The sequence below is a fragment of the Manacus vitellinus genome, unplaced genomic scaffold (assembly GCF_001715985.3).
Source record: "Manacus vitellinus isolate BGI_N305 unplaced genomic scaffold, ASM171598v3 scaffold_2_pilon, whole genome shotgun sequence".
NCBI lineage: Eukaryota > Metazoa > Chordata > Aves > Passeriformes > Pipridae > Manacus > Manacus vitellinus.
In genome coordinates this window covers 16,736,553-16,761,924 of record NW_021940208.1, presented here as the reverse complement: position 1 = coordinate 16,761,924, position 25,372 = coordinate 16,736,553, and the positions used below count along the sequence as shown (strand labels likewise).

Sequence of the window (25,372 nt, the reverse complement as noted above, 5' to 3'; positions counted from 1 at the left end):
AGAAGAAAAGATACTGCAACCAAAAACTATCTAAATAAAGTTGAGTACAGTCAATTGTAAATTACCCAAAAACCAAATTACAGTGAACCGTAGATGGTTCTCTTGCCTGACAACTAGTACAAAGCCTTCTCTAATATACCAACCAATTCACTTCAAACAAACTGCTTTGATAGTTACATACAGCCTTTGAAAAATATATACATCATTTAAAGGAATACCTAATATGTACAAAGTAATACAAAACTGTTCTTCACAAGGCTTTATTGCCTTAATGATTTTTCCTATCTCGGCAATTTGAAGTATTTCTACATTACGGAGTGTAAAAACACAGAAAAATCAGAAGGGGGGGAAATCATGTTTCTGAAAAACTTTGTATCTGGTTAACCATAGCTCAGGCTGATGACTAAAGCTTCATGAAAAAATAAAAAGAGGTGGTGTTTTTTAAAAGATGTTGAATACACATAGTTGCAGAACAGAGTACAGTTTATAAGAAACACTTACTTACCAGGAATATCAGCCTGATCCATCTGGGCCATGGTTATTAAGTGTCTGTTGATCAGTTCCTGAAGGAATAAATAAAGTTTTGAACATTATAATTCAGCTCATCGTTTTTGATAAGTTAAGAGTACATTGTCTTTGAAGTACTAGCTATCAGTACTAAAACAGAGAATTGATACAAGTATCCAGGGTGCAGAGAGTCAGAAGACCACTAGCTTGAAAATGTTAATGACAAAATACATAAATTCTTGAAGGAAGGAGCTGCAGAAAACATTTGCTATAGCCAACATTGACAAAGGCACCTACTACAGAAAAGCTGAAATAAGTAACACTCACAGCCAGCCCTGAGAAGGGCTCATAAACTAACACCTGCAAACACTTTCATTTCAGTGCGAGATTTTAAAACTGAACAGGATTGCAGCTTAAAAGAACAGTACATAAATGAGCTCATGCCTAGTAACAATACTCGGCTCAACAGTAAATCACAGCATGCAGATTAGATTGCAGTCATACATGTCATAAGCTTCTCCCACCCTCTGTTGTACTCCATCTATTACAAGGTTTGATTTTTTTAAATTCTCCACAGGTAAAACTGACTGCACAGATTTTTAGTGTCTACTTCTCTTTGACCATTACCAATTTTCTAGTTTTTGCCAAGATATGCAATTTTCCTTTAAATTCTCTATCATCTTACCTGTCTGAGCTCATCTGCCATGAAGAAGGAAGGTGCGTTTGCTTTTGGCTGCATGTAAGCAACATGAGGCGCAGCTGGATGGTAGATGTGGTAGTTTGGAAATACCTGAAAATAAAATAAAATATTTTAAGAAGCAGTTTAAAATCCTTAATGATAGGGTAGATGAAGACTTTTGTCACCCTTTTAGTTCAAACTACTGATCTATAAAGTCTTCATGTACAGTAGAAGTTACAAATATACTGTCATATAGATTACAACTGTATGTGATACTCGCTTCTAATGATTTCAAAGGAAGGGTGGGTGGTGGGTTACCACAGTGTATTTTAACATTTTTGTAACTGTCTTTCCCCTGTCACTGTAAATGTAAGAACTATTTAACCTATCAGAAAAAAAAAAAATCTGACTTTTTGATATTCTCACTATGTATGTATCCACTAAGACACACAAAATGCTTTCTTTCTATTGCTGTATAAAAAAAAATATAAAACCCCCTCAAAACTATACACAGTGGTAAATGAAAAAATAATTTAAAATTCTCTGTTCCTTAAATTTCAGTGATTTTAGCAAAGAATTTCAACGATTAAAAGGCCTAATCTTCATCCAGAATACGGGGTTCAGAATGTTAAGAATAATCTCTTTAGTATAAACCAATTCAGCATTTGGAAACTCCATACATTTCTGTATTAAAAGCAAACATACCATTCCTGTGAGAGGTGCTGGAGTTGTATCAGTGTAGAAGTATGTTGTTCCACCCACTGTTTCCTTCTGGATCACCTGGCCAGTAGATGGAGGCTGAGAGACAGCATTAGCGACAGACGCAGAGGCACTAGTAGGCACCATATAGTTTGCTGGGTTAGGAGTATGACTTCTTCTTCGAGGAGCAGGAGATGTATGAGGAGTTATTTTGGGAGAATGAAGAGGAGAAGATCCTGCTGACAGTGACATTCCTTAAGAAAACAGAAGAAGATATTCTTGATCAACTCTGTCATTATGAATACTTAGCAATCTGAGAAAAACAGCCCTCACTACCAACAATATTCTGAGCAGGTGAGACACTTAACTCTTCATATAGATATACAAATCTTTAAGAGGTAAAATAGTAAAAGCATGACTGAACAGATATATTTTCCCAAAAATCTCTGCTTAGTTCAGAGAGATGGAGCTTGACAGCTTATGATATACACATGAAGAACTGAAATTAAAAACTTAGAAGTAGTTGAAGGGGTGAGACAAGTCAAAATAATGCTGTATCTAGAAGACAGTTTATTACACTGCAAAAAGATAAAATATTAATGACTGTATGAGTGTTCACTTAACAGTTACATGAGCAGTCAACGGAGTTTGCTAAGCTGTAACTCACTTCACCTAATTATTTACTTATGTACTTTTTATTAGAACTAACTCCACAGCTATGAATATCTCCAGTAATAACAGCACACAAATAAACAATATACAATATGTTACTTTTAATAATTTCAGGGGAGTAATTACCTATTTTCCTGTAATTATTATATTCAAGTCATCCCCCAAAAGTTCTATTTGATATGTAAAAGTAGGTAACATCTCATGATATGAAGTCTATTAGACATTTGTGCTGAGATTTTCTAATTTATTTGAAATTATTTTATTGAGTGGCATTCACCTTCAACATTAGAGGGGCAACTCAACTGAAACCGGAGAAACTCTACTTCTAAACAAAGTGTATCAATGGGAAAAACAAGGACAACTTTTTTGCATACACACCTTTTAGTTACCAAAAACTTTAGTTACTTCAAGTTACTGCATTCAGAATTCTCAGATCTGCATATTTATAAAAATTTAGGTATCAAACAGACATTACAGGATGTTGCTGAGGAAGAGATTATCCTTCAAAAAAATTTCTTGCAGAGTTACTTCCTAGCAAAGATCTGAGATATTCAGGTGTTCAAATTAACACCAAGGAGAGTATCTTTGAAATTTAGTGTTGCTCAGTTCAGATTGGGATGTACTTTTACTTCTTTACAATTAAAATTATATTAGTCATACTAAATTCTTTTTTTGAAAGGATAGAAGACACACAACTGTTATATTTATATCGACAGCTGAGAATTCTTCTCTAAATAAGAATTTTGTTAGCTATTACTCAGATATTTGCTTAAATTAATTCCTTAATCTCTGGTAACCAGAGTAATTTAAGCAAATATCCGACTAATAAAAGTAAGAGCAATTTTTTTTGCATACACACTTTTTAGTTACAAAAACTAGTTAAGTTACTTCGGTCATGAGTTACTGCATGCAGAGTTCTCACTATGCATCGTTAGTAATGTGTAGGAGTGATTTCACACTAGTGTCTTGTCTCTGAAGTACTCACATCCCTCCTGCATTTCATTTTTTCTTTTTTAATACAAACAACAAAAGCAAATAACAATTTCAGTATTAACAAGTTAACCAGTAGTTTGGGGAAAATTATTTTGAAGCTGTATTATCCTAATGTTATTCACAGAATATTTGTAACTTTTCATTTAGCTCCACTCATTTACTACTTTGATATCTCAGAAACCATGCTTATTAATTCAGCACATTTCTTTCTTTTGTTCCTAAAAGTGAATAGTTCCAACAAAATAAACAAGATTTTCTTAAACGTAAACTGTGGAAAAATCTTATGCCTTTCTCTTTGGTTGGGTCTCTGCAGTCATTTGTTCTTTCTATGAAAATGTAAAATATAAGAATATGAAAAATACATAGTCTACACTCTTCTGGGTCAGAACTTTCATTTCTATTGTAAATGTGTTTACACATACCTTGTAGATAAGCAATATTGTAGAATAATTGCTTGCTGATTAGTGTACTAACTTAAAATGTGAATTATAATAGGTACTTCTAAATGGTAATATAAGTAGTCTCCTAAAAATCTGTTTACAAATTAACTGTATGACTGTAAACATTATACATTTTGATACCACCAGTTTATCTTTTAGCTACAAAAGAAAATATACAAGGTAAAAGTTGCTTCCAGTGACTTAGTAAAGCTTCGATATACTGGGGGAAAAGATCAATTCCAAAGGGCACAATGTGTTAGTATTAAGAGTTGAGAGATGACTAATTAAAGGCCGTAAAACTGAAGCAACTCTATATGTTCAAGGGCTTTTCTTTATCTAGGAAAAGTTACTGCATGCCTTTTCCACTCTATTCCAATTAAATAGTATTGACTGAAGTCCTCGCATGCATATAATCTCAACCAAGACAGGAATAACTGGTTTCAAGAAACTTGTTTCAAAAAACACTCAACTGTAGGGATCATGAAATAAGAACCCAGCAGTCTCCATATATACTGATGAAAAATTAACTGAAGACTTCTCTACTTAAAAAAACACTATATGTGTAAGACAGTATACAGTAAATATTATTTTTAAAAAATTAAAGTGAAGACTTGCAACTCACTAAAATTATACTGTGACCTTCTACTGCAAGTTTCTCAGAAGAAAAAAGATCTCTAGTGGTTTTTACTGATACAGTTTCAAATGATTTCCACTGTAAGATTTACTTCTTAAAAAAATTAATTCCTGACAAAGAACAGTTACAAATATAAATCCTTGAATGTCTTTGCACGGGTATTAATGCAAGATTGAAATAAAAGGATGAGAGCATTACAAAAATCCTTTCAAACACCCTTCCAGTCTCATTTAGGTCTGATTTTGGAAGGACATTGAGAGTCCAATGAAAATTATCTTGTGGGCAGCACATTTGGGCTTCTCACTTTCCAATATGGGTAGTAAGTTAGAGATATGAAAGAAGCTTGACTACAGTTCGCTTTCATACCACTAGAAAAATACACTACACCTGCTGCAAGAATTTTGTTGTTAATGCTGCAGTGGGTACAGACAGGCTGAGACAACAAATACTGAAGGCAACAGACTCTTCTGAGAGACTTGCACTACATTCTGCAGAATCTAAATAAATATTAAAACTCCAATATCACACCAAAAAAAGGAAAAAACTTTTAATTAAGCAAAACTCATACATAGTTAAGTACTTAGGGAAGCAAATAACTGAGGGCACAAACTCAAGTAGATATCACCAATTAGTATTTCAATCAGTTAAAAGCACGTTAATATTAATATTTAATCACAACAAAATAGAATTAGAGGAAAAAAAAGGAAAATAGCTGTATTAAAAAGTGAATATATATTCCTACTGGCTCATACTCAAGGAAAAAGGTGATCCTGAACACACAATAGTAAACAACGTGGTGAATATGGAACCACACCTCACGGAATTAGACAAGCTGTTTTGAATAGCACAATTTATATAAATACCTATTCACTTAAGGGCTTAAGAAAAAACATGCTTTGAATAATCGAATTATGATTTACTTCTTTATATATACATATTGTATCAGTGATCCTGACAAACAACATTAAGCTTTGCCTGTGAGAGGGTTCAACATTCCCCCGTATTAAAACTCAAACGCCAACAGGAGAACTAAAGACACCAAAAAGCTTGCTTCAAATTGTCCTTCCTGAGGCTTTGCTACTAGCAAAGGTGGTTCTCCACTCCTTGTCTTGGGGAATCCTAATACACTTCATGAAGAAGTCAAATACTATCTTAAAAGATGAACTGTGGGGAGAAAAGGCTTCTTTCACTCCACAAACATTTACATCTAAAGAGAGGTCACGGTATGCAGCTATGACAGTGTCATATGAACATGGAAATGGTTGTGGGATTTGAAGGTGTTTCCACAAGATTCACAGTGACTGTAGAGGATACCTACACATATCTGGAGCTCCTGCCACTATTGTCATTTTTGGCAAAGAGAGATCGTATTTCATATCCCTCTTTATTCTTATATTTTCACTTCTTTCATTGTTTCTCTTATTTTTGAAGTTTCATTGTGACTGAGGAAAGGGAAATGGTAGACTTTGAAATTCATTTGAGATGGGGCTCAAAGACATTTTATGAGATTAATGCTTGTAATAAAATTTTGTAGCAGGCAATGTATTTGAATTAAAGCTAGACTCTAATTTGAATCTGAGAATTCATACAGAAACAGGATGAAAGGATATCAAAGCATGAACTCAATGTCTCAGTGTCTACAACTATTTGATTCAATGAGACTTCACAACTTAGTGAACTTAAGTTCATGTGTATGCAAATCAGCTGGCCTACAACATAAAAAACCTCCAAGTTTTGCCTACAAATTTACCCATTTACAACCACATCCCTATATCTCTAAGGCCTGTAACACATTCAGAGGTCAAAAATTAAGCATTTAACATATTATCATTTTAATGTTCTGTACTTTAGAGATACTCTAGACTATTAGGTAAATGTTGAGGAATGACAAGTCAAAGCAAATAATAAAATCACATTATTTCAAAGAACTTAAAGCAGCATCCTTAAATTTATTAGATATTTCTTTTTATTGTAAGCTTTCTATCAGGTCACTAGCACTACAACTGCATATTTTCAAGTTAATTAAATCTGCTTCATTCCCTAAACAATCTGAGTCATCAATTCTTCCTCCTCAGTTTTAATTTTACAGTCTCTTTGCCTTCTTTCTTTCTTCCATTATTCTGGAATGGCTGCACAACTTGCTCTGCACTATATTTGATCCACGAGGATGGAACAAGCTCTTGGGGCCTTAGGCCACTCAAACCACCTCAGCTGAAAGTGCTCCATCTCCAACTGGAGTCAGGAGCTCTGAGAACTACACTCTTGCAGCTCATCACTAATAGAGATGTGTCAACCAAACATAAGCACAACACCTTTGCACTCCTGGCTCCTAAGCCTGTAGGTTCAGACTGCCAGCAGAAATGGCATCTCTTACATTCTGCATAAGCTCAGAACCTGACTTGGACTGAATATAGAAGCAACAGCAATTTGTTGTCACTTCCATCAATGACAAAGGCATCACTCTTTAGCTAGAACATAGCTTAAGCAAACCCAAGCAATACAGATTTTCACTGCTGGGGGCAATACATCTGTTCTCTATCAAGTTTAACATAGCAATGATGTCTTAACACTTCCAATGACATTAACAATTTTCTTCCATACACTGTGTTGCATATTTTAATGGCATTAATACTCTAAAACAGCTACACAGAACTGGGTAAGATAAGCTTGTTAGCAAAAGTGCTATTTAAAGACTGTCAAGTAACTAAATTTCCAACACAAATGACAAATAGGGTATGTCTGGTATCAAGGAAAGGGAAGGAACAATATGGTGTTATTCAGGGGAGTTTATGGAAAGAGAGTTTGGAGATGGTGAAGAAGATTGATTCAAAGCTCTTCAATGCAACAATTTTCTCCCACTGTTTGTGTAAATTGCCTTTTATATCACTATGTTTACATGTTCCATTAAAGGCTACCAAGATGAAGACTGTTGAGATTACACTAGAAAGTGCTTATCTAAGTAAACATGTGTCAGTGTAGGAGTAACCTTCTTCCATGCTACACACTAATAGATATGTCAGGTGCGGATACAACAAGTTATCTACTAAAGTAATGTTTCACTTGTCTTTTTTTTTTCAGTTATTTCTGCAGTACTGTTGATAAGACAGGCAGAACAAATATTTTCCAAGGACAATTGAGTTATGTATGAAGTACCACATGTGAAAAGTGGTTTTGATTTCCACCTACCTTTAGGGAAATCTCAGAAATTAGATATGTGAAAGAGTTTACATTTTTCCATCATCAAGAGGGAAATCAAAGGACTGTTCTCATAATTTACCGACTTTGTTATGGGTGAATAAAACTATGGAACTAAAATTATTCTTACTACATTTCCGTATTTCTTATGAAATCTTAATTTCCTCCAGTACCCTGTAAACTACTATAAACAACCTTAATCTCATGCAAACACTTAATCCCTCAAAATTATTCTACTGCAAAGTATGAACACCTTAACTGGAAGGAGACATCTTTATTCAAAGGAAAGTTCTTATAAACTCTTTATATGGGTTTCATTTGAATTTGTTTTCACTTATTGAAAGCTAACAGATCTCAACAAAATTTTTTCATCACAATTTCAGAATATATTTAAATTTGATTTTTATTCTGTTATCCAGCATGATCTAAGTGGTGACATTTCCCCACACATAAATAATGCTTTCTTATTTAAGAGTCTAATCTTTTAGAAAGAGTACCTCCTAACTGACCCTGAGGTAACAGAAGTTTTTGTGGATGTATACTGTTGACAACTTTAATGTTGACATTTAAATAAAAATAAATGTCTATGAGTAGTATTTACATTGGACATTTAGGTTCAGAGAACTCTGCACTCAGTGAGAGAAAAAAAGCTTCTAAAGAAATTCAGAGCACCCAACCCAGATCCCTACTCTGAACTATATTTGTTTTTTAATTATACAGGAAGAGCAGGGAAACAAGCCAACTTTGCCTGAAGTTAGCTCTTACGAATACTCCCCCATCCCTCTTGTCCATAAACAAACAATAGTACTTGAGGCTAGAAAGTATGCAGCATTGGTATCTATATTTCTAGGAGCTCAAATTGTTGGTGAACTTCTTTCAGTGTTACTTATCCTTTCAAGTATTACTTACAGATAGTAAAGAAATTGGACTGTGAAGGATCCCTCTGAGACCCCACTGGACACTTTCCAAAAGTAGATCATTTTACTGTATTCTATTTAATCCTTTATACACTTTTCAATCCAGGTGACAAGGCTGAGAGGCATATAAACACAACAGTTTTCCAATAAGACGGTACAGCACAATATAGTATCAATCAGACACAGCACCACAACACGTTCATTTGGTCAGCAGAAGCATCAATCACTTTCCTAGCCTGTTCTGACAGTTCTTACATGCAAGCTAAGGGCTGGCTTCTTTCATGTGGACACTGAGATTGATTCCCTGGCATCAGGAAGACTGAAGTTCAGTTTAACAAATGCTTATTGCCAATACTGGTTTAAAAAATAATTTACAACATTTGTCCTTCTGCCTTTTGGCAGCTACCTAACGCTTCTTGTCAGTCACCAGAGACTGCCAAAGGTTTGACTACATACAGAAACTCACTAAAGAATCTGCAATGTGTAATATTCAGATCTGCTGATGGTTGTATATTAAAACTATTTAATTTTATTCAAATAAAAGTAGTAGAATTAACTTTTTAAGATGAGAGGACTAAAAGATGCATGAAGGGCTTGAACTTTTGAAATGTAAAAAAAAAATAAATCTGCCACTCAATTACACAACCATATGGAACACATTTCAGTAAGAGTTTTAAATTTGGGAAATGAACGTAAAATGTCCTTAAAAGTGAGATTACACGTGACAGATACAATAAATTTAACACTATTTCACAAGGCAAGCTATTTTAGAATAAACTTGCCTTCAACTTTGTTTTTAATCCAGATTTTTAAGTTCTCATATATACTGAATATTAATATTAAATTAATAATCCAATTAATATTGAAGTAATAATTCAATTTCAATTAATATTGAAAATAATTAATTCTAAATTACATAGTCTAGCAACAAATCAAAAGAGCAGATCAGTGTACGCTAATCTGAGAACATATTCATTGTAGACTACGGTAGTTTAAATCATCTTCAGGTACTGCTCTGGCAAGGACCACATAGAACACAGTATGTGTAACTCAGTACCCCTTCTTCCCAAAAAGAGCAGAGTAAGTCAGGCTGTTAATTTCAGTGCTGCTGTGGCTGAGCAGATTTCACAGCCTGCAATGTGATTTCCACACTACTGGAAGATAAACCCAGAGTTCCTCTACTTTTTGAAGGCTGTCTTAAATTTAAGAGCTAAAGGAGGAGGTGGCTACATTTATACTCGATAAATCTGATCTATACATATATATAGGGTTGTGTTAGACAAAAGAAGCCACTGTACTACAAATCATTACTCTCAACTTACCTGGTGCTAGCCCAGCAGTAGCAGGACTTCCCATAGAGGGGTGAGAGAACAAGGCTTGAGAGAAGGCAGACATACTTGACTGGGATACATTACTCAGCCTAGAGGTTGATCCTCCTTTAGGAATAAACTCACTTGCAGAAGGATTTGGTGTCTGTTAAAAAAAAATAAAAAACCCAACATAAATTAAATTTTTATTTTAAATGAGAAGGGATGAACAGTGCCTACTTGGTAGAAAAAACTTCCTAGGCAAGCCTACTGAGTGCAGGGGATGTTTTTAAGGTACATACAGCTTGTGGACAAAAACCAAGAATACTGGAAGCTGTTTAGCATGAACAAATTGAAAAGTGCTTTTAGCTCATGTCTGAAGTAGTATAAGCAAGGCTTTCCATATGAACAGCTGGTATATGAGTTCATACAAACACTTTGCAAAAGGCTTTCCATAAGCATTACAATACAAAGTTAGAGACTTGACACTGAGAAAGCTTTGCCACAGCTGCACGGATTGTTCCTCCATGACTTTAGAGATTTCATCTCAAATTCACTAGCTATTTCAGATTTCATCTCAAACTCACTAGCTATTTCAAATTAAAGGAGCAAAAATGATTCCTACTAAAGAAGCCATCCCTGCCTCTATTTCAAATAGACCTCTAAGTTCCGGGTTTTTGTGAACTTCTGTTTTAATTACCTATTTCATTTATGTAGCATGTTTAATAATGAGGTTTAATTTGGTAACACAGAAAAAAAAATAGAAGTAGAATGATGGTCAAACATCCAGTATTTGTTAGTAAAGAAAATATAGCATATAATCAGTTTCTAAATTCTATTAAAATCTGTGCAGTTGGTTTCGTATTTTGGTGTGGTGGTGTTCATTTTGAGGTGAGTTTTTTGTTTGCTTTGGGGTAGGGAGGGTTAGAAAAAGAAAATCCCAATTTGATCTCAAAAGGCTTATTATTGGACAGACAATTACAAATTACATTAGCGGAAGAAAAAACAAATTAAGCCAAGAAATAAAACCAATTATTACATGAACACTCTGAAAAGCTTGATTATTAAATGACAGATTTCAGTTTATTAAGTAATCTTCAGAGTACCTCTCACAAGTGTCTAAACAAATGAGATAAAATAAGCCAGCATAAAAATAAACAATCCCAATAAACAAGGGATACTATTAGGATAACCCATGATGTTTCTTTAAAGAAAATTATATTGGACCACTTCGGGTTTAGGCAGTTTTAAAATGACCAAGTATGTCAGCTGTTACTTAAACTACCAATATCAATTTTTACCAACTTAAGTAAAGTGGCATCACAGAAAGTAAGTTAGTGCAAATTAGAAAAAAAGTGTGAATACCAACTTAGGGAAGAAAAGTATTTGAAAAGTCTTCTTTTCTCTTAATTTGTTTTTAAGACCTTTATTTGAATATTTCTACCACATATCATATTACTAATGTATTTCAAAGCACTGAAAAAGAAGATTCTAAAAGTTGTAAAATTAAAGAGGATACACAGGTTAAAAAGGAAATAGTATGAATATTCTACCTTTAACTACTCAGTAAATTTTAACCACTAACCACCTTATGATGTCATCTTTACAATGTTCTTTGTCATCTTACATGTGTATGTTTCTGAACATTCAAGGAACCAAATATGCAGACTGGTGAAGTATAACACATTTATATGGGTAAAAAGCTCATAAGAATTTTAAAACTCCTTAATCACAGTTTTGGAAAACTTGCTAAGATGTACAGTAATACAGCAAAACAAATGATAAGCTGCATTATACAAACCGAAAACACATAATTGACACATTTAAACTCAAAAGGTAATATTCTGGACTTATGTGAATTTAGGTACAAGAATACCTAAGAGAATGGTGTTCCTCTAGATAAAATCTGGCATGTAACCCTTCAGCCAAAACTGCACCGAAACTGGAGAAAATGACAGAGGTGGTAAAGAGTTGAGTAGAATTTGTCCAAATAATGATAGAGCTCAGAAGTCAAACAACTGTGAGAGCATGCAAAAGAATTTGTAACATCTTGCTAAAAGCACATAATTTCAAAGAACTACAAGGTCCACATTTTCCCACTGCTAAAACCAGCCATGACATGTGCACACCTCTACCACACCTAAATATTGTGTGAACTAGGTGACAAGGGAAGGACATGGCATTAGTTTTGAAGCATGCAAGCGCAAAGAAACACACCTTCTGGAAGATAACCTCAGCATTTGCTACAGCAACTGAGAGAGTTCCCAAAATCCCATCCATACCATTCTGGCTAAACTCTTGCTACTTTCACCTATAAACAACTCCTACAGCACAGTGATGCTTCTTATTTCTAAATGCAATCTACAAGTTTTCACAGACCAGTTTTGGACCTAGAAGTTATTTAGTTAATGACAGTTTTCATCTCTAAAAGTTATTTATAAACATCAAAATTTTAAAATGTAGCTTCACTTTAAAGAAAGAGCTCCACTTTAACTAGTAGGTGTTTTAGTTTATCCAAATGAAAGGAGTCAAACCCAGGAATCTGCTACAGCTGACCTGGTTTATGATGTAGAATTGCAAACAGCAATGGCTCAAGTTCCATTTTTTGATGTCACAATTCAGTATCAGAATCAAAGCCTGCTAAGATTAAATTACTGTTACATAACTTTGACAAAAACATTGTATATGAGAAAACAGCTTTGATTTGAAAAGATAGACCCTTTACTATGAAAGCCTGTTTTACTTCTCTGTGATGCTACAAACATGAAGATGTAATCCAAGACTTTCCCCATTGGTAAAAAAATGATTTAAATTTTGGTTACAATTTTAAAAGATCCTTCCTCCTTCAAGTTGTTTTCTAAATACAGAAAAATACCAAGGCTCCACAGTCACCAGCTAGAATAAACTAATCAAAGAATTACAACAAATTTCAGTAATGTGTGGTCAAAACTAGCAAATACTGTCAGATAATTTGAAGCTTAAGCTCCAAGCCACGTTTAAATTCCTTACATCTGTGTGAAGCTGCAGTTCTTAAAACGTTTTCAAAAGCATAGAGGTTTTTATCTGATGTAAAACGTTCCATTTTCTGCATACACTTTTCTTCCAACAAAATAATTAAAATAATTAGGCCAGAATAAATGACTGAATTAAGTGAGAGTGTAATATTACTATTAGTTCTGTAATATTTAATCTTTTATTTATTTTTCAGTCTTTGTAGATAATTTATTCTGCAACAATCACCATGCAAATATGCCAGAATTACAAAGCCACATTCTTAATGGCCAATGATTCAAAATATTATGTTGTTGGTCTCAAAAAATATCCAGCTCATAATATAAAGTGTAAATTCCAGTGTTAGTTTTACATTTGGATCAATGGTAAGCTTGAAAACCTGTTTAAATGGGAACTATGCTTTAGAATCCTACCAGGTATTCTTACAGCTTTTCCATTATAATCTTATCAAACTTCCCAAAATAAAGTTGAATAAAAGAATAATAATTTTTTATAAGAATTAAAATAATCTATATACTGTGACGTTGAAAAGCAGCGAACATACTTTCTAAATCCCAAACAATAAACAATGCCTGCTAACACTGCCTACACTAAGTCTATATTTTCAGTTTCAAATGCAAACGTCCTGTAGAAAGGCACATACAAAACTTCTAAACATTAATAAACATGTTTTCAACAAAGGGCATTAAACAGAAACAAGTATAGCTGCGTCAGTTACACTGTTTTTCTAGAAAACCACCTAAAGTGACTTTTGACACCTTTGCTAAAATTGCTATCATTCCTTTTTCCTCTCAACCTTGTCAATTTAAATCTCATCCCCTTCTTCCAGTATATTCATATAAATGCTGCTGAACTAAAGCAGCGAAACAACTTCTCTAGTTATTATTTGAATTAATATCTACATCATGCATTCTCACCAGAATGATTCCATAAAGAAAGTTCACCAAAATATCCTATTTTCAGATTCTTTATATCTCTGGTCTCTCAAAGAGCAGAACCTCTTCAGTCAGCTTGGCAAACAAACTTCCGAAGACAGACCACAAAACTGAGTCCATCTGGCTTCATGTGCAAAACCAAATTCTACACTTCTGTACATCAGAGCACAAACAACTTATAAAACACATATAAATACAGTCCAAATGAAGGCTGAATTTAATCATGATGCGATTAGTAAGGATGGATCTAGAAAAGAAGTAAAAAAGCAGGGGAGGAGACTATTTATTAACTCACTTGTACCACCATCCAGCTCAAGAGTTGTCTAGTGGTTTTTATGCTTTTACAGGTATAAAAGAAAATAAAATTAGAATACAGTGTGGAGGGGAAGAAACAAAATATTTTGTGACTATCACAAGAAAAAAAAATTCAGGGCTCTTTAAAAGAAGGTGCAGATGAAAGCAAAGAGCAAGCCAAGGATCCAAGATGAAGACCATCACTGGGAGGACTACACAGCAGCATGCAGCATGACTGTATGTTGAAGAGTTGCACATATCAATAGATTTCTGTAATTCAGACATAAAATCAAAATTCCTGTTTCATCAGCTATCAATTTCAATACACATAATTTGTCTTTACACTTCACAGCAATAAACTTCTAAGGCCCCAGTGCTGCACTGATGCATAAATGAATCCTCAAAATGCCATTAAGTACAGAATTATCCTGTAACACAGGGACGTACAAGTCACAGAGCCTTTGGAAAGTCATTCGAGGATCCCACAGGAATACTGAAAACCACCCTTCTCCCTCTTCTCGTTTCCCCTTCAGCATTTCACAACACAGCACAGAGCTGTACAGCAGCACAGCAACCTCAGCAATTTCAGTTCTGGTCCCACATCCAACTGAAGCCCCAAGCAAGCTACCTAATGCAAAAAGTAGGCCAATCTCATGTACTTACCATGCTGGAAACTGGATACAAGCCTTTTTGTTCTTTTATGTTCTCCTTCACCTCTAAATCCATACTGATCTGTTCTGACATCCCAAATTACATAATTGTGTAATGGTTACAGAAAACCATCACTAAACTACACCCGTGTTATAAAGCAGGGCAGTGCTTTACCGGTCTATTTTTGGCATAGTTTTCATAATATCTCTTAGGAATACAAAAACATGGAAGTCTTCCCTGGTTTTTATGTGTTGCTATTTTTTTTTGTCAGGTTTTGGGGTTTCTTTGTTGTTGTTTTTTAATGGGCAGATGTTCTGTATGAAAAGCTTCACTTCACAGAGCATCATTGCAATCCCTCCATTTCCAGGATTGCTCACTAACTACGAGATCAGGAAGAGAACACATTTTGTGATGTCAGAACAACCCAGCAGGCACTGGAGGTCACCAAGGGCTTCAAAGTAAATCTCTCTCTCCCACTATTGAATTTGTTCAACATGCTACCTTTTCTGTAATTACCGTGACAAGTCATCGTATCATTCATACAATAGGCTCTAATAAATTTCAATTTGGCAACATTATTAGTTGTATTTCTACTGTTCTTGCGGAAGAGTTAGAGTCAATTTCATTAAAAGTGGGTAAAATTTGTTGGCTAAAGACTTATTTGTTTATAAACCAGAACACGGGCTCAGACAAATAAAACTATTAGCAAAGTTTTGTTACAATTGACAAGTAGATCTCTCTAAAAAGTCAACTTTTACAGATTTGGAATATTTTCACATTTCTTTAACAAAAATCTTCCACAGTACTGCAAAAACCCTTAAAGTCTTAAAAGTTTATGTTCCTGATGCAATATATTTGAAAAATTCATTTCTGTGATTTTTTTTTTGCTCAAGAAACAAGGAATCAGTTATTGATAGTGCTTAAGAACTAATCTGTATAACTAAAATGGACCTATTTCTACTATTTTAAGAACTACCATTTGCTAGATCAATGCAAGTTTTAGCACCTTTCATGCTTCAGTCTTGCCAGACTCCACGGATTCTCTGCAATCCCTCCTGTTTCTTCAATTCTATTTATTACAGCTGAACATCCTTCTGTTTGCATTTCCACCATATGTGAATATACATGCTTTTCTCAAGTCCACATCTCTATGGGAAGCTATGCAACCACATCACACAATACAAAATCTTAACTGCACAGTTTAAGTTAGGTAGCTGGGATTCCGGCAAATAAACGAATCTGGAATTGCACCCTTCAAGAGCTACATGTTCTGCAGCCAATCTCAAGCAATCCCAAATGCTGCTAAACCTCAGAATGCTAGGAGACCTTGAGCTTCCTTCTTTGCCACACTTTGAACACTACTTCAGAGTGCACAGGTACTGAGAAGACAACTGCTCCTGGCAAGAAGCTTCAAGTTTTGAGCTACTGACTCTCCAGCCTCCAGAAGCATTTTTTGCTCCTACTCTAAGTGGAGCAGATTAACAACAGCATTTGCTGTGCCACTGTACAGCAGAGAAAACAATGGAGGACAGGAGTACAAATGGGGCTGTTCTTGCCCTATAATGTCCACTTGAAAAACAGAGATCAAATTTCTGCTTCTGTCTTGTCAGAACGACTGTCTATTAGTTATGGTTTACATTTACTATTAGATGCACACGATAAGTTTGGTTTGTCACTCTTCTGTCCCTTCAGAACAGCACTGCTTCACAGGCTCCCACTACTCTCCCAAAACCTTACCTGGTTCTTCTACCAATGTTTCCTTTCTTTTCTCCATCAGTTACTATGCTGCTTCCCCAGCAGCAAAAGGGTCAAGACAGACTGAAAGTCCAAATTTCCCTAAACAATGTAGCATTCATTCACCTACATCACACTGTCCATGACTCCCCACTTCAGTAACACAGAGATGTCCAAACATCAAGCAATGCAAAACTAGTACAGGTATGGAAAGGCTCTTGTAGGAGCTTCATGTTGGCCCTTACATGGCAGAAATTCAGTGAACTGAAAGAAAATCTTAAGGTGCCACAAACTCTAGGCATAATCTGTTGTCAATTTATCCATTTCCTTCACTTAGAAAATATCAAAAACCAAAAAACCCTCACAGGAAGACTAACAATCCCTGAGAAATCAAAAGAACTACACGAGTAGAAACAGTATTAGCAGCAGTGGTGCAATTCCCACCACTGTAGTAATTTTCATCTAAACTCCATTTTAAGGGCCATGAAGCATATTCATCCTAGACTAGAATTATCCTTCATTATTACTCCAAAGACTACCTGTTAATTCTGTAAAGAGATATTCAAATGCAGTTGTACCACTCCCCTCTTACAGAGTTGAAGATGATTCAGGAATAAAGTTAAATGAAGTTTAATATATTTCTCAAACAATTTGGGAAGTATAAACTATCCCAACATAAAAATTAAAAATTTACACTTCCTGATCATGGTGATTACATCTCCAGATTCTGTACTGAGGGCATCTATTTTCATTAAGTGTCAATCATTTTAACAAAGATCACTAATTTTACTAGTAGAAACCTTCCTCACATGAGCATTAAAATAAAAAGTTGTGTTTGTTTGCCTTTAGAATACATTTCATGATTACTGTTGCTCCTTTTCCTCAGATTATTGCAAAATCAAATAAAGTAAATAGTTCAGCAATGGGTGAAGATAATAAAACATCTCCAAGTCACTCTCCTGGAGGGCTACTATGCCTACTTTGTGAAACAAATATTTGATTTGAACTCTACTCAAACGTGGAGTAACTGCTTCTAACATTTTCCAAAATTTAAAATAAAGCATCCAAAATACTGAAAAAGTGACTAGTAAAAAATAATTTTACCTGTAAATTGTTTTCTGTGACTCTGTTCCACCAAACCATATTGATGGGTACTCCTGTTTTACACCTGTCAGCCAGACAGCCAATAGGGTTCTTTGATTTTCTTGCTTTTGATCCCACCGGAACTATCCTCTCATCCAGCATTCCCAGTCGATACTTCCTGGGCTATGAAAAAGAAGGAGAGAAACCAGGCCACTCCTAACAACCCTCATCTAAAGCTACACTAAAATAGGTATTACACTGTGATATGATTTTTGGATTGGTGGAATAGGAAACAATTTGCAAGTAAAATTTATCTGAGACTGTTTCCTTTCAATCCTGACTATTTGAGTATAATACACAATACTTAAAAACACCCAAAAACCAAAAAAACCCAAAACAATATGAAAATAAACTTCAGGGACTACTAATTATTTGTAAGCAAAACCATCCATCACAAGTCAGCCATTGAAATATGCATACAAATTAGGGAATTCTGCATAAATGAGGAATTGTTTAAAAAAAGGAAAAAATCCGTATTTTTGAAAGAGATACCTTCAATCACATCATAATAATGAACACTTCCATTGAAATTCCTATCAAACAAATTTTAAGTTCAAATTTGCCATGACTCCTGAAGATTGGTTTTAAAAAAATCAGATAGAACCGAGTAGTCAATTGCAACAGAACTCTGAGAAAAACATTTCTGCTCAGCTTAATATTTGAAATAATAATTTCACTTACTGTCTTAAGTGAAAACAGACAAGAATTACCATGATAAATGCAGTCTTAAAATTGAGAGAGTAAAACATTTGAGGAAGTGAACATGCAGAAGTTATTTGCACCTCAATAACAGTGACATTTCTATTACATTGGCAATGATCTCTACAAATAAAATTATTTATATGAACATTAAATTTAAAAGGCACACCGTAAAAAAAATATGTTAAATACTTTCAAACAGGTAAAGTCTTCAAAAGAAGTTTTCCAGATTTCTCTATGCTTTCAAACCTATGTGTAGCTACCTAGACAGTAAATAGCACCAAAAGAAATGTTTTAGCATCTATGCATATTTACACCAGAACCTTTTGTATCAACTATATCAACAACTGGACCAAATTTCAGGGGTTGGTCTGGTTTTCTTCTGCTGTGGGTTTTACTCAGGCATTTTTTATGTGAAAGTGCAACTATCATCATCTGGATATAGACCACTCTATGCAATCAAAGCTTAACTTACCTTTAGTCAGATATCTACTTAACCTGGCACCTTAGAAATCTTAGCAATGTATACCTTCATATACATTTTAAAAATTATTCCTCAATAAACAAGGAAAGAATCTAATTGCAGAAGATTCCTCACTCACACGCAAACTATTTGTAAAACACAGGACAAAATGGCCATAAAATGGTTGCAAAACCAAAATCTAAACAGATTTCCTCCTCTGCTTTCCTGAAGCCTTTTAGGTTGAAAGCTTTGGAAAGAATTAAAACTGAGTAGAGTCAATAGTAGCTCATTTGCCTAAAAAAAACTCAGGCAAACAAACAAACCCTCCGTCCCCCCAAAAATAACCTCCACAAACAAAACAACAAAAGCCCCCCAAGGATACCATCAACGATTATGAACTACTAAAGGCAATCAATTCCATGGAGGACTTAACCAATCTTAATAACAATAAATAAGACTAAATTTTGCCATACCAGTTAGAAATCTGGTAAAGTATGTGATGAGTAGCACAAAGTCCTCCTGTAGTTCAAATGCAAACCTGATCACAGTAAATCTAAATATTGGTTGTTTATCTGGAGAAACTCTAAACTATTGGGCAATTTATCTCAGTAAATCAGAAAGACTACTAATATCCTAAACTGCAAAGCTGTAAGGTCTGAGAAGCTACATATACAAGTCAGGTTGGACTTGAGGGTAGGATTTGAATGCAGCATGTATTTCTCTTAGGCTGACTATTGGAAATAACATAATGAAGAGTAACAGTTTTCCTGGAAGCTTTCCCATCTCTCTCCATGTTCTACCAAGAGCAGTGGTACAGTCAACCTCAGACTACCAGATTGGAACCCAGTGTCCAAACACATTTCCATTCATAAAGAGTTCTTTTAATCCTCCATAATAACAGTTTGTCTATAAATATTTTGAAAAGGAGAACCAAAACAAAAGAGGAACTGAGCCAAGGTGGAAGGCAGCTATTTTGGTTCCAATGATATTCAGATTCCAGGCAACAGGATGAAACTGTATCTTAGGCTTTATGAAGGACCATACTGAGGGTGGGGGGCAAACAATTGTGAGTTCTAAACCTGAAAACCACACAGAGACAATATGAGCTCATATACCAGTAGTTCTTGGCCTACTGGTATAAAAAAATGAAACTAAAAAGTGGGTAGGACTAAAGTAAAATTTTACTTTCATTATCTACTGTAAAACTTCACTAGGGGATTACCAGGTCAGTATTTCATTGTTTAGACAGACATTAGGAAATGGAATAAACAATATTAACATTTGGAAATAAATTTTAGTCTATTTGGACCAAAGTTATTCTTTGAGCATTCAATGAGCAAAATGGCATGACTTAGAAAAGCAATCTGAGTTTAAAAGATATCAGAAAACACAGTATCTACCAAGGGGAGAGATTCAACAGAACAGAAAGCAAATAGACTGAGCAGCTTGAATAAGTGCATCAACTTTGCTACATCCCTGATCTCTGCACAGAGCAGCAAATAAAGCAACACACAACAGTGCTTAAGCACTTATATATCTAAACTCATAAATATATCTACCTAAAACACAGAGACATGACAATCTGGACTAAGAAACCCATCTTTATGCACGGGGGCAATTTCTCTTAGATGCTTACAAAAAAACCTGCCTTTTTGCCTTCCCTAAAGTCTTTCTATGAGTAAAAAAAACTGTTCAGATGAAGGCATAGTTCAACATAATGAACTTTTTCTGAGGCAGAGAAGGTGAAGAATTACATACTTCATAATCCTTTATCAAGTATTTCTCAAACTAGGCTGTAACTCCAAATATGGTTACAAGTTCCAAACTGAATTGTAAAAGATCAAAATCATCACAATTCTTTTAAATGGAAAAGGCTAAACTACAACCAGTAAAATCTCAGAGAAACTACAAAATCCAAATTATTACAAAGCGTTACTGGAAGAGTTCAAATCCTCCAGGGGAAAAAAGTGTGAAGCAGCAGTAATTACTGGCTGACAATGTTTACATGAGGCAGGGAGCAGCTAACTACCTTTAATTGCTAGCAATAGTTCAACCATAGCTAGTAATTATAACCCTTGCCCTGCAGAACCAAGCTGCTGCCAGCAATTCATGATAGGAACCTATTGGTTGGTACACTTAATAGGAAGGATAAACCCCCAAAGTCTGAAAAACATTAAACTTGAAACAAGAGAAATCCACTCCAAAAACAAGAAGGCCTTTCCTAAGTAGTATCTCACATGAGAACACTACTACTGATGAGTAACTTAAGTAGTCCGCGTTAGAAAGTATTCATGAAGTCAGCTTAATTACTTTTTTTTCATTCATTCAACAAGAACTTTGGGAACATGTTTAGCAAGTTTAACAGTGTCTTTGTTCCCTTCTCCTCCTGTTTCATGGACGTTGGCAACACCACACTTCCTTTTTCTAATTCAAGATTAAACTGCCTGCTGGTGGTGTATGATATTATAAGGCTGTCCTAGAGGAATACATTTTAAAAGAAAATATTTACAAACATTCAAACTGTAAAGACTCCTCCTGTTTAATAATTTTCATGTAGTATTTAAGTCTGGATAAGCTGATAAATCAAACTACACAATTGCAAAGTTTTCTTCCCCTGAAGATCTCCAACAGCATTTTTTTCAGGATCACTTTGGTCCCTAATTACATTTCTGTTCCTTAAAATGCACTTACCTCTAGCAGGCTTTGAATTTTGATTTATAAGACATATTCTACACCAAAACATACACAATTAAGTCTGGCATATAAATACATGAGGAGGCTATTAAGTTTTAAAGTATTGTCAAGAATCTGAGCTATGGTAATGCTGTCTGTGTGCATCTACTACCAAAGCAAATAGAAATTATCTTAAACCTTCTCCATCACAGGCTAAATAAAGCAGCTTTATGTTAAACTACCATAGTTAAAAGGCATTACAGTAGCATTTAGCTAAGGCTCATCTGTTGTACAGTGAGTTGATTGTATCTGCACATACAAACAGAAAAAAATAAATTAACAAAAAATATTATATTGTCAGACAGAAAAGATCAGCTATACAAACTCAATTTCCTTGTACTACTTAGAACAAAATTTAACAATATGTACAATCTTAAGTTGACTTCTGTAAGACTTCATTTTTTGAAAAATTAATGGCAAAGAGACCATTAGAAAAAGAGGTTAAAATTTAAAAGCTAGGCTTCTAATCCATTGAAAGAGAACCAATTTCTGTTTTACTATGCCTTGAAAACTAAAAACTAACTAAATAAAATTCATTGGTATCATTATCGATATTTTCACCCAACAGCCATAACCTATTAGCTGGAATAAGACAAGTACTTGAAACACCCAGCCACAGATGTGAACTTCAATATGTTATTGAGGAAAAGTCAGTCCAGGCAGAATCCCTACACAGGCACAAATCAGCTAAGAAGCACCTTACTCATTAATACAGCTCCATAACTGGATTTAATAATATGTTACACCTAAATATTAGGTATAGTCACCAGGAATATACTAACAGATTTGCAAGCTGGAAATATGAAAGAGAGAAGTCGACTTGGTACTTTTTAAGTTTTGTGGACAACAGAGCTACAAAACCCCTTCACATGGACTGGGTTTGTTCCTAAGCAAAACACCCTCTCTTCCTTCTCTTTTATAACACTACCCACTGGTAGAGAGGCAAACAATATCTGTGTTTTCTCTATCTCAATTTCTGAAGGTTGGAACCAATTTTTTTTACATTTGATCCACAAAAAAAGGGAATAGGAGCCTGGTCATCACATTAAAAACAATTGTGTAGTAGGCTGGTGTTTGCTGTTGGGCAAAAAAGTTTTTTTTCCTTATAAAGAAAAGAATAGTAGTATGCTAACACTTACAATGCTTATATGTTTATAATTTTGAAGTTTCTAATACTATACATTGAGATTACATGCATTTAACAGACTAGCCACCCTTCCATCTGGAACGCTTTTTTTGAAATTGTTCACGAAAACCTGGGTTTGGCTGGGGGTAAAACTTTCACTAGTTGAAAAGTATCATACAGAAACAAACAAAAATGATTCTTCTGCCCAAAGAAAACTAAAATGTGCCATCTTCTATCCATAAAACCCCTAACATTTCTCATTTAACATGGAAATAGATTTTATTCCAGAGTAACATATCTGATCACAGCAAAAAAACCATTCTTGGTTTAAACAAATTTTAGAGTCAAAGATGCAACAGATCAGGTATTGTATCACACATTTTAAACTATAGCTAAGGAAAACTCTTCAGGAGTACATACTAAAAAGGTATATTTCACATGCTGAAGGCATGCAAATCTTAAATTCAGAAGGAGAAAAACTAACATATCTAAGTCAAATCTTTTCTCACCAATTTTGCAGCCTAGTTAGGTTGGATGAAGTACAAACTATCACAAGAGCTAAAGCCTGGCACAGATGTAGTAATGCTGACGAAGTTCTTTACTAATAAATTAATACCACCTGTTGAACTGAAATAAACTGGTGGAAAACCAGGTGTTCAAAAACTCCATTGCTAAAGGAGCACTCTGTGAGAAAACAACAGCTTTCTTTTTTTTCCCAATGTTTAAAGGTCTCTTTGTTAATAGGCCAGAAATTTTTACATTACTTACAAAAAAAGTGGAAAAATTATGCACGTTAAGAACCAAAAATACAGGTAAGCAGGCTAAAGACTGGTGCAACTTTTACTCTTTACTCACCATATGATTTCTCAAAAATGGTATATTCTCTAGCTGCTTTAATATTTGTACAGTGACTTCAACAAATATGTGCACAAGTTTAAAATATTTTAATTATTTTTCTGCAAATCACTCTTAAAGACTACATACACCTTGGCCTAGAGAGAATCAAATAAAGTTTGTAAATATAAACAAAAGTACCTTGCATATTAGTTACATCTGTAGTTAACTGCCTTCAAATACACAGCAGTACGAGGCAGCAAACATTGTAAAAATGTTACATATTTCTAAAAGGAAATCCTTTAATAATTTGATTTCTTATTTATTACAATGATCACTAAATCATAAATAAATAAATCTGAATAATATATTCTCTCATGTCACACTTGAAAATGAAAAATATGTACTTAACTACATAGTAATAACAAAGAGAGCAAGAGCACATAACTAGGGAACAATTCCAACAACTAACTATTCCAAGGAAAAATGTAAACCAGATTAGATTATATCATATCCTTAAAACACATTTTACATCATGGTACTACCTACAAACATTTATTAGTTTTTCTAGAAAAATATAGTCTGTCTTTCTACATTCCTGCAACAACATTTTTTTGCATGCTTTATAATTTGTAATGTTTTATTATTGCAGTAGGGGTGGATAATCCCAGAAGGAAAATTTAAGATTTGAAATATAAATTTAGCCCAGGTACAATAAAATCTGTGCGGCCATAATTCTGTCATTTACAACACAGTGATGTGATGGTTGGTAATGACCCCTCAATTTATCAGAACAGGATTCATGCTCCTGAGATGGTATGCAGGACGTTATTAAAGATGAAACAACTGTCTTGGTACACTTTCATTAAAGGTAAGTACAGCAAGACAAAACATGGCACATACAGCTTTTCAATGACCACCAGTGAACCATATAATGATCAGGTACCAGAGGTGTCAAAATAAAGCTGGAAACAGGAAGCTGGAGAGAAATACAGCTTCCTAACAGGTAACAAAACTAGATGGAAGGCAGGACACTCAAAAATAAAATAGCAACCATTAAGGTTCTAAGAATTTGGTTTCCACAGGACCTGAAGTCAGCATTATTGTTTTCTTTTAACTTGAGAGGGCAAACTCTCTTTGTACTCATTAAAAAGCTTGCATTTATGGAGCCTAGGCAGTCTTTTGTTTCAAATAATTTTCTGTGCACATTTAATTAATTCACTTTGATCAGCAGAAATAAGTCTGCTGTCTAGTCTCACTTGCTGTAGATCTCCATAGCACTAAACAGCAGCACCCTGTTCTGGGTGAACTTCAATTAATCTCTCCTATACTTTCCATTCTGATCTAGTTTAGACTCTGTCCTGGCTTCTACTCACCTAAAACCAATGGAAGGTGTTCTAGAAAAGAAAATTTCTTCAAAATACAAAAAAAGCAGCATTAAAATTGTATTTAAAGTTGTTCACTACAGCACTTGGTTTACCCCTTGCAGCCTGTAAACTGAAGCCATTCTCACCTTAATGGACCTCCTCTAGATGTGACTGAACAATTAAAAAATGAAATGGCAATAAGTCAGTGTTAGAAACTTTTCATAAGAGTTCAGTTTTCATGAGGATTGAAGGTATGAAAAAAAGTAAAATGCAAAAGCAATGCTTTTCACTATCCTGTGAGGCTGACCAGTGATAAGTAGGGGAACCCTTTAGCCTGG

General features: G+C 34.5%; 1 protein-coding gene across 1 annotated transcript in view; it reads right to left on the bottom strand.

Moving 5' to 3' along the window:
- Nucleotides 1-25,372, bottom strand: part of PAN3 (poly(A) specific ribonuclease subunit PAN3) — a 78,950-nt gene that overhangs the window by 26,580 nt on the left and 26,998 nt on the right. The window contains exons 6-10 of the mRNA XM_018070939.2: nucleotides 17,774-17,935; nucleotides 10,059-10,209; nucleotides 1,892-2,139; nucleotides 1,193-1,297; nucleotides 506-563 (exon numbers count right to left, since the gene is read on the bottom strand). Coding sequence (XP_017926428.2) covers nucleotides 506-563; nucleotides 1,193-1,297; nucleotides 1,892-2,139; nucleotides 10,059-10,209; nucleotides 17,774-17,935 — 724 coding nt within the window. The remainder of the gene's footprint in view (nucleotides 1-505; nucleotides 564-1,192; nucleotides 1,298-1,891; nucleotides 2,140-10,058; nucleotides 10,210-17,773; nucleotides 17,936-25,372) is intronic.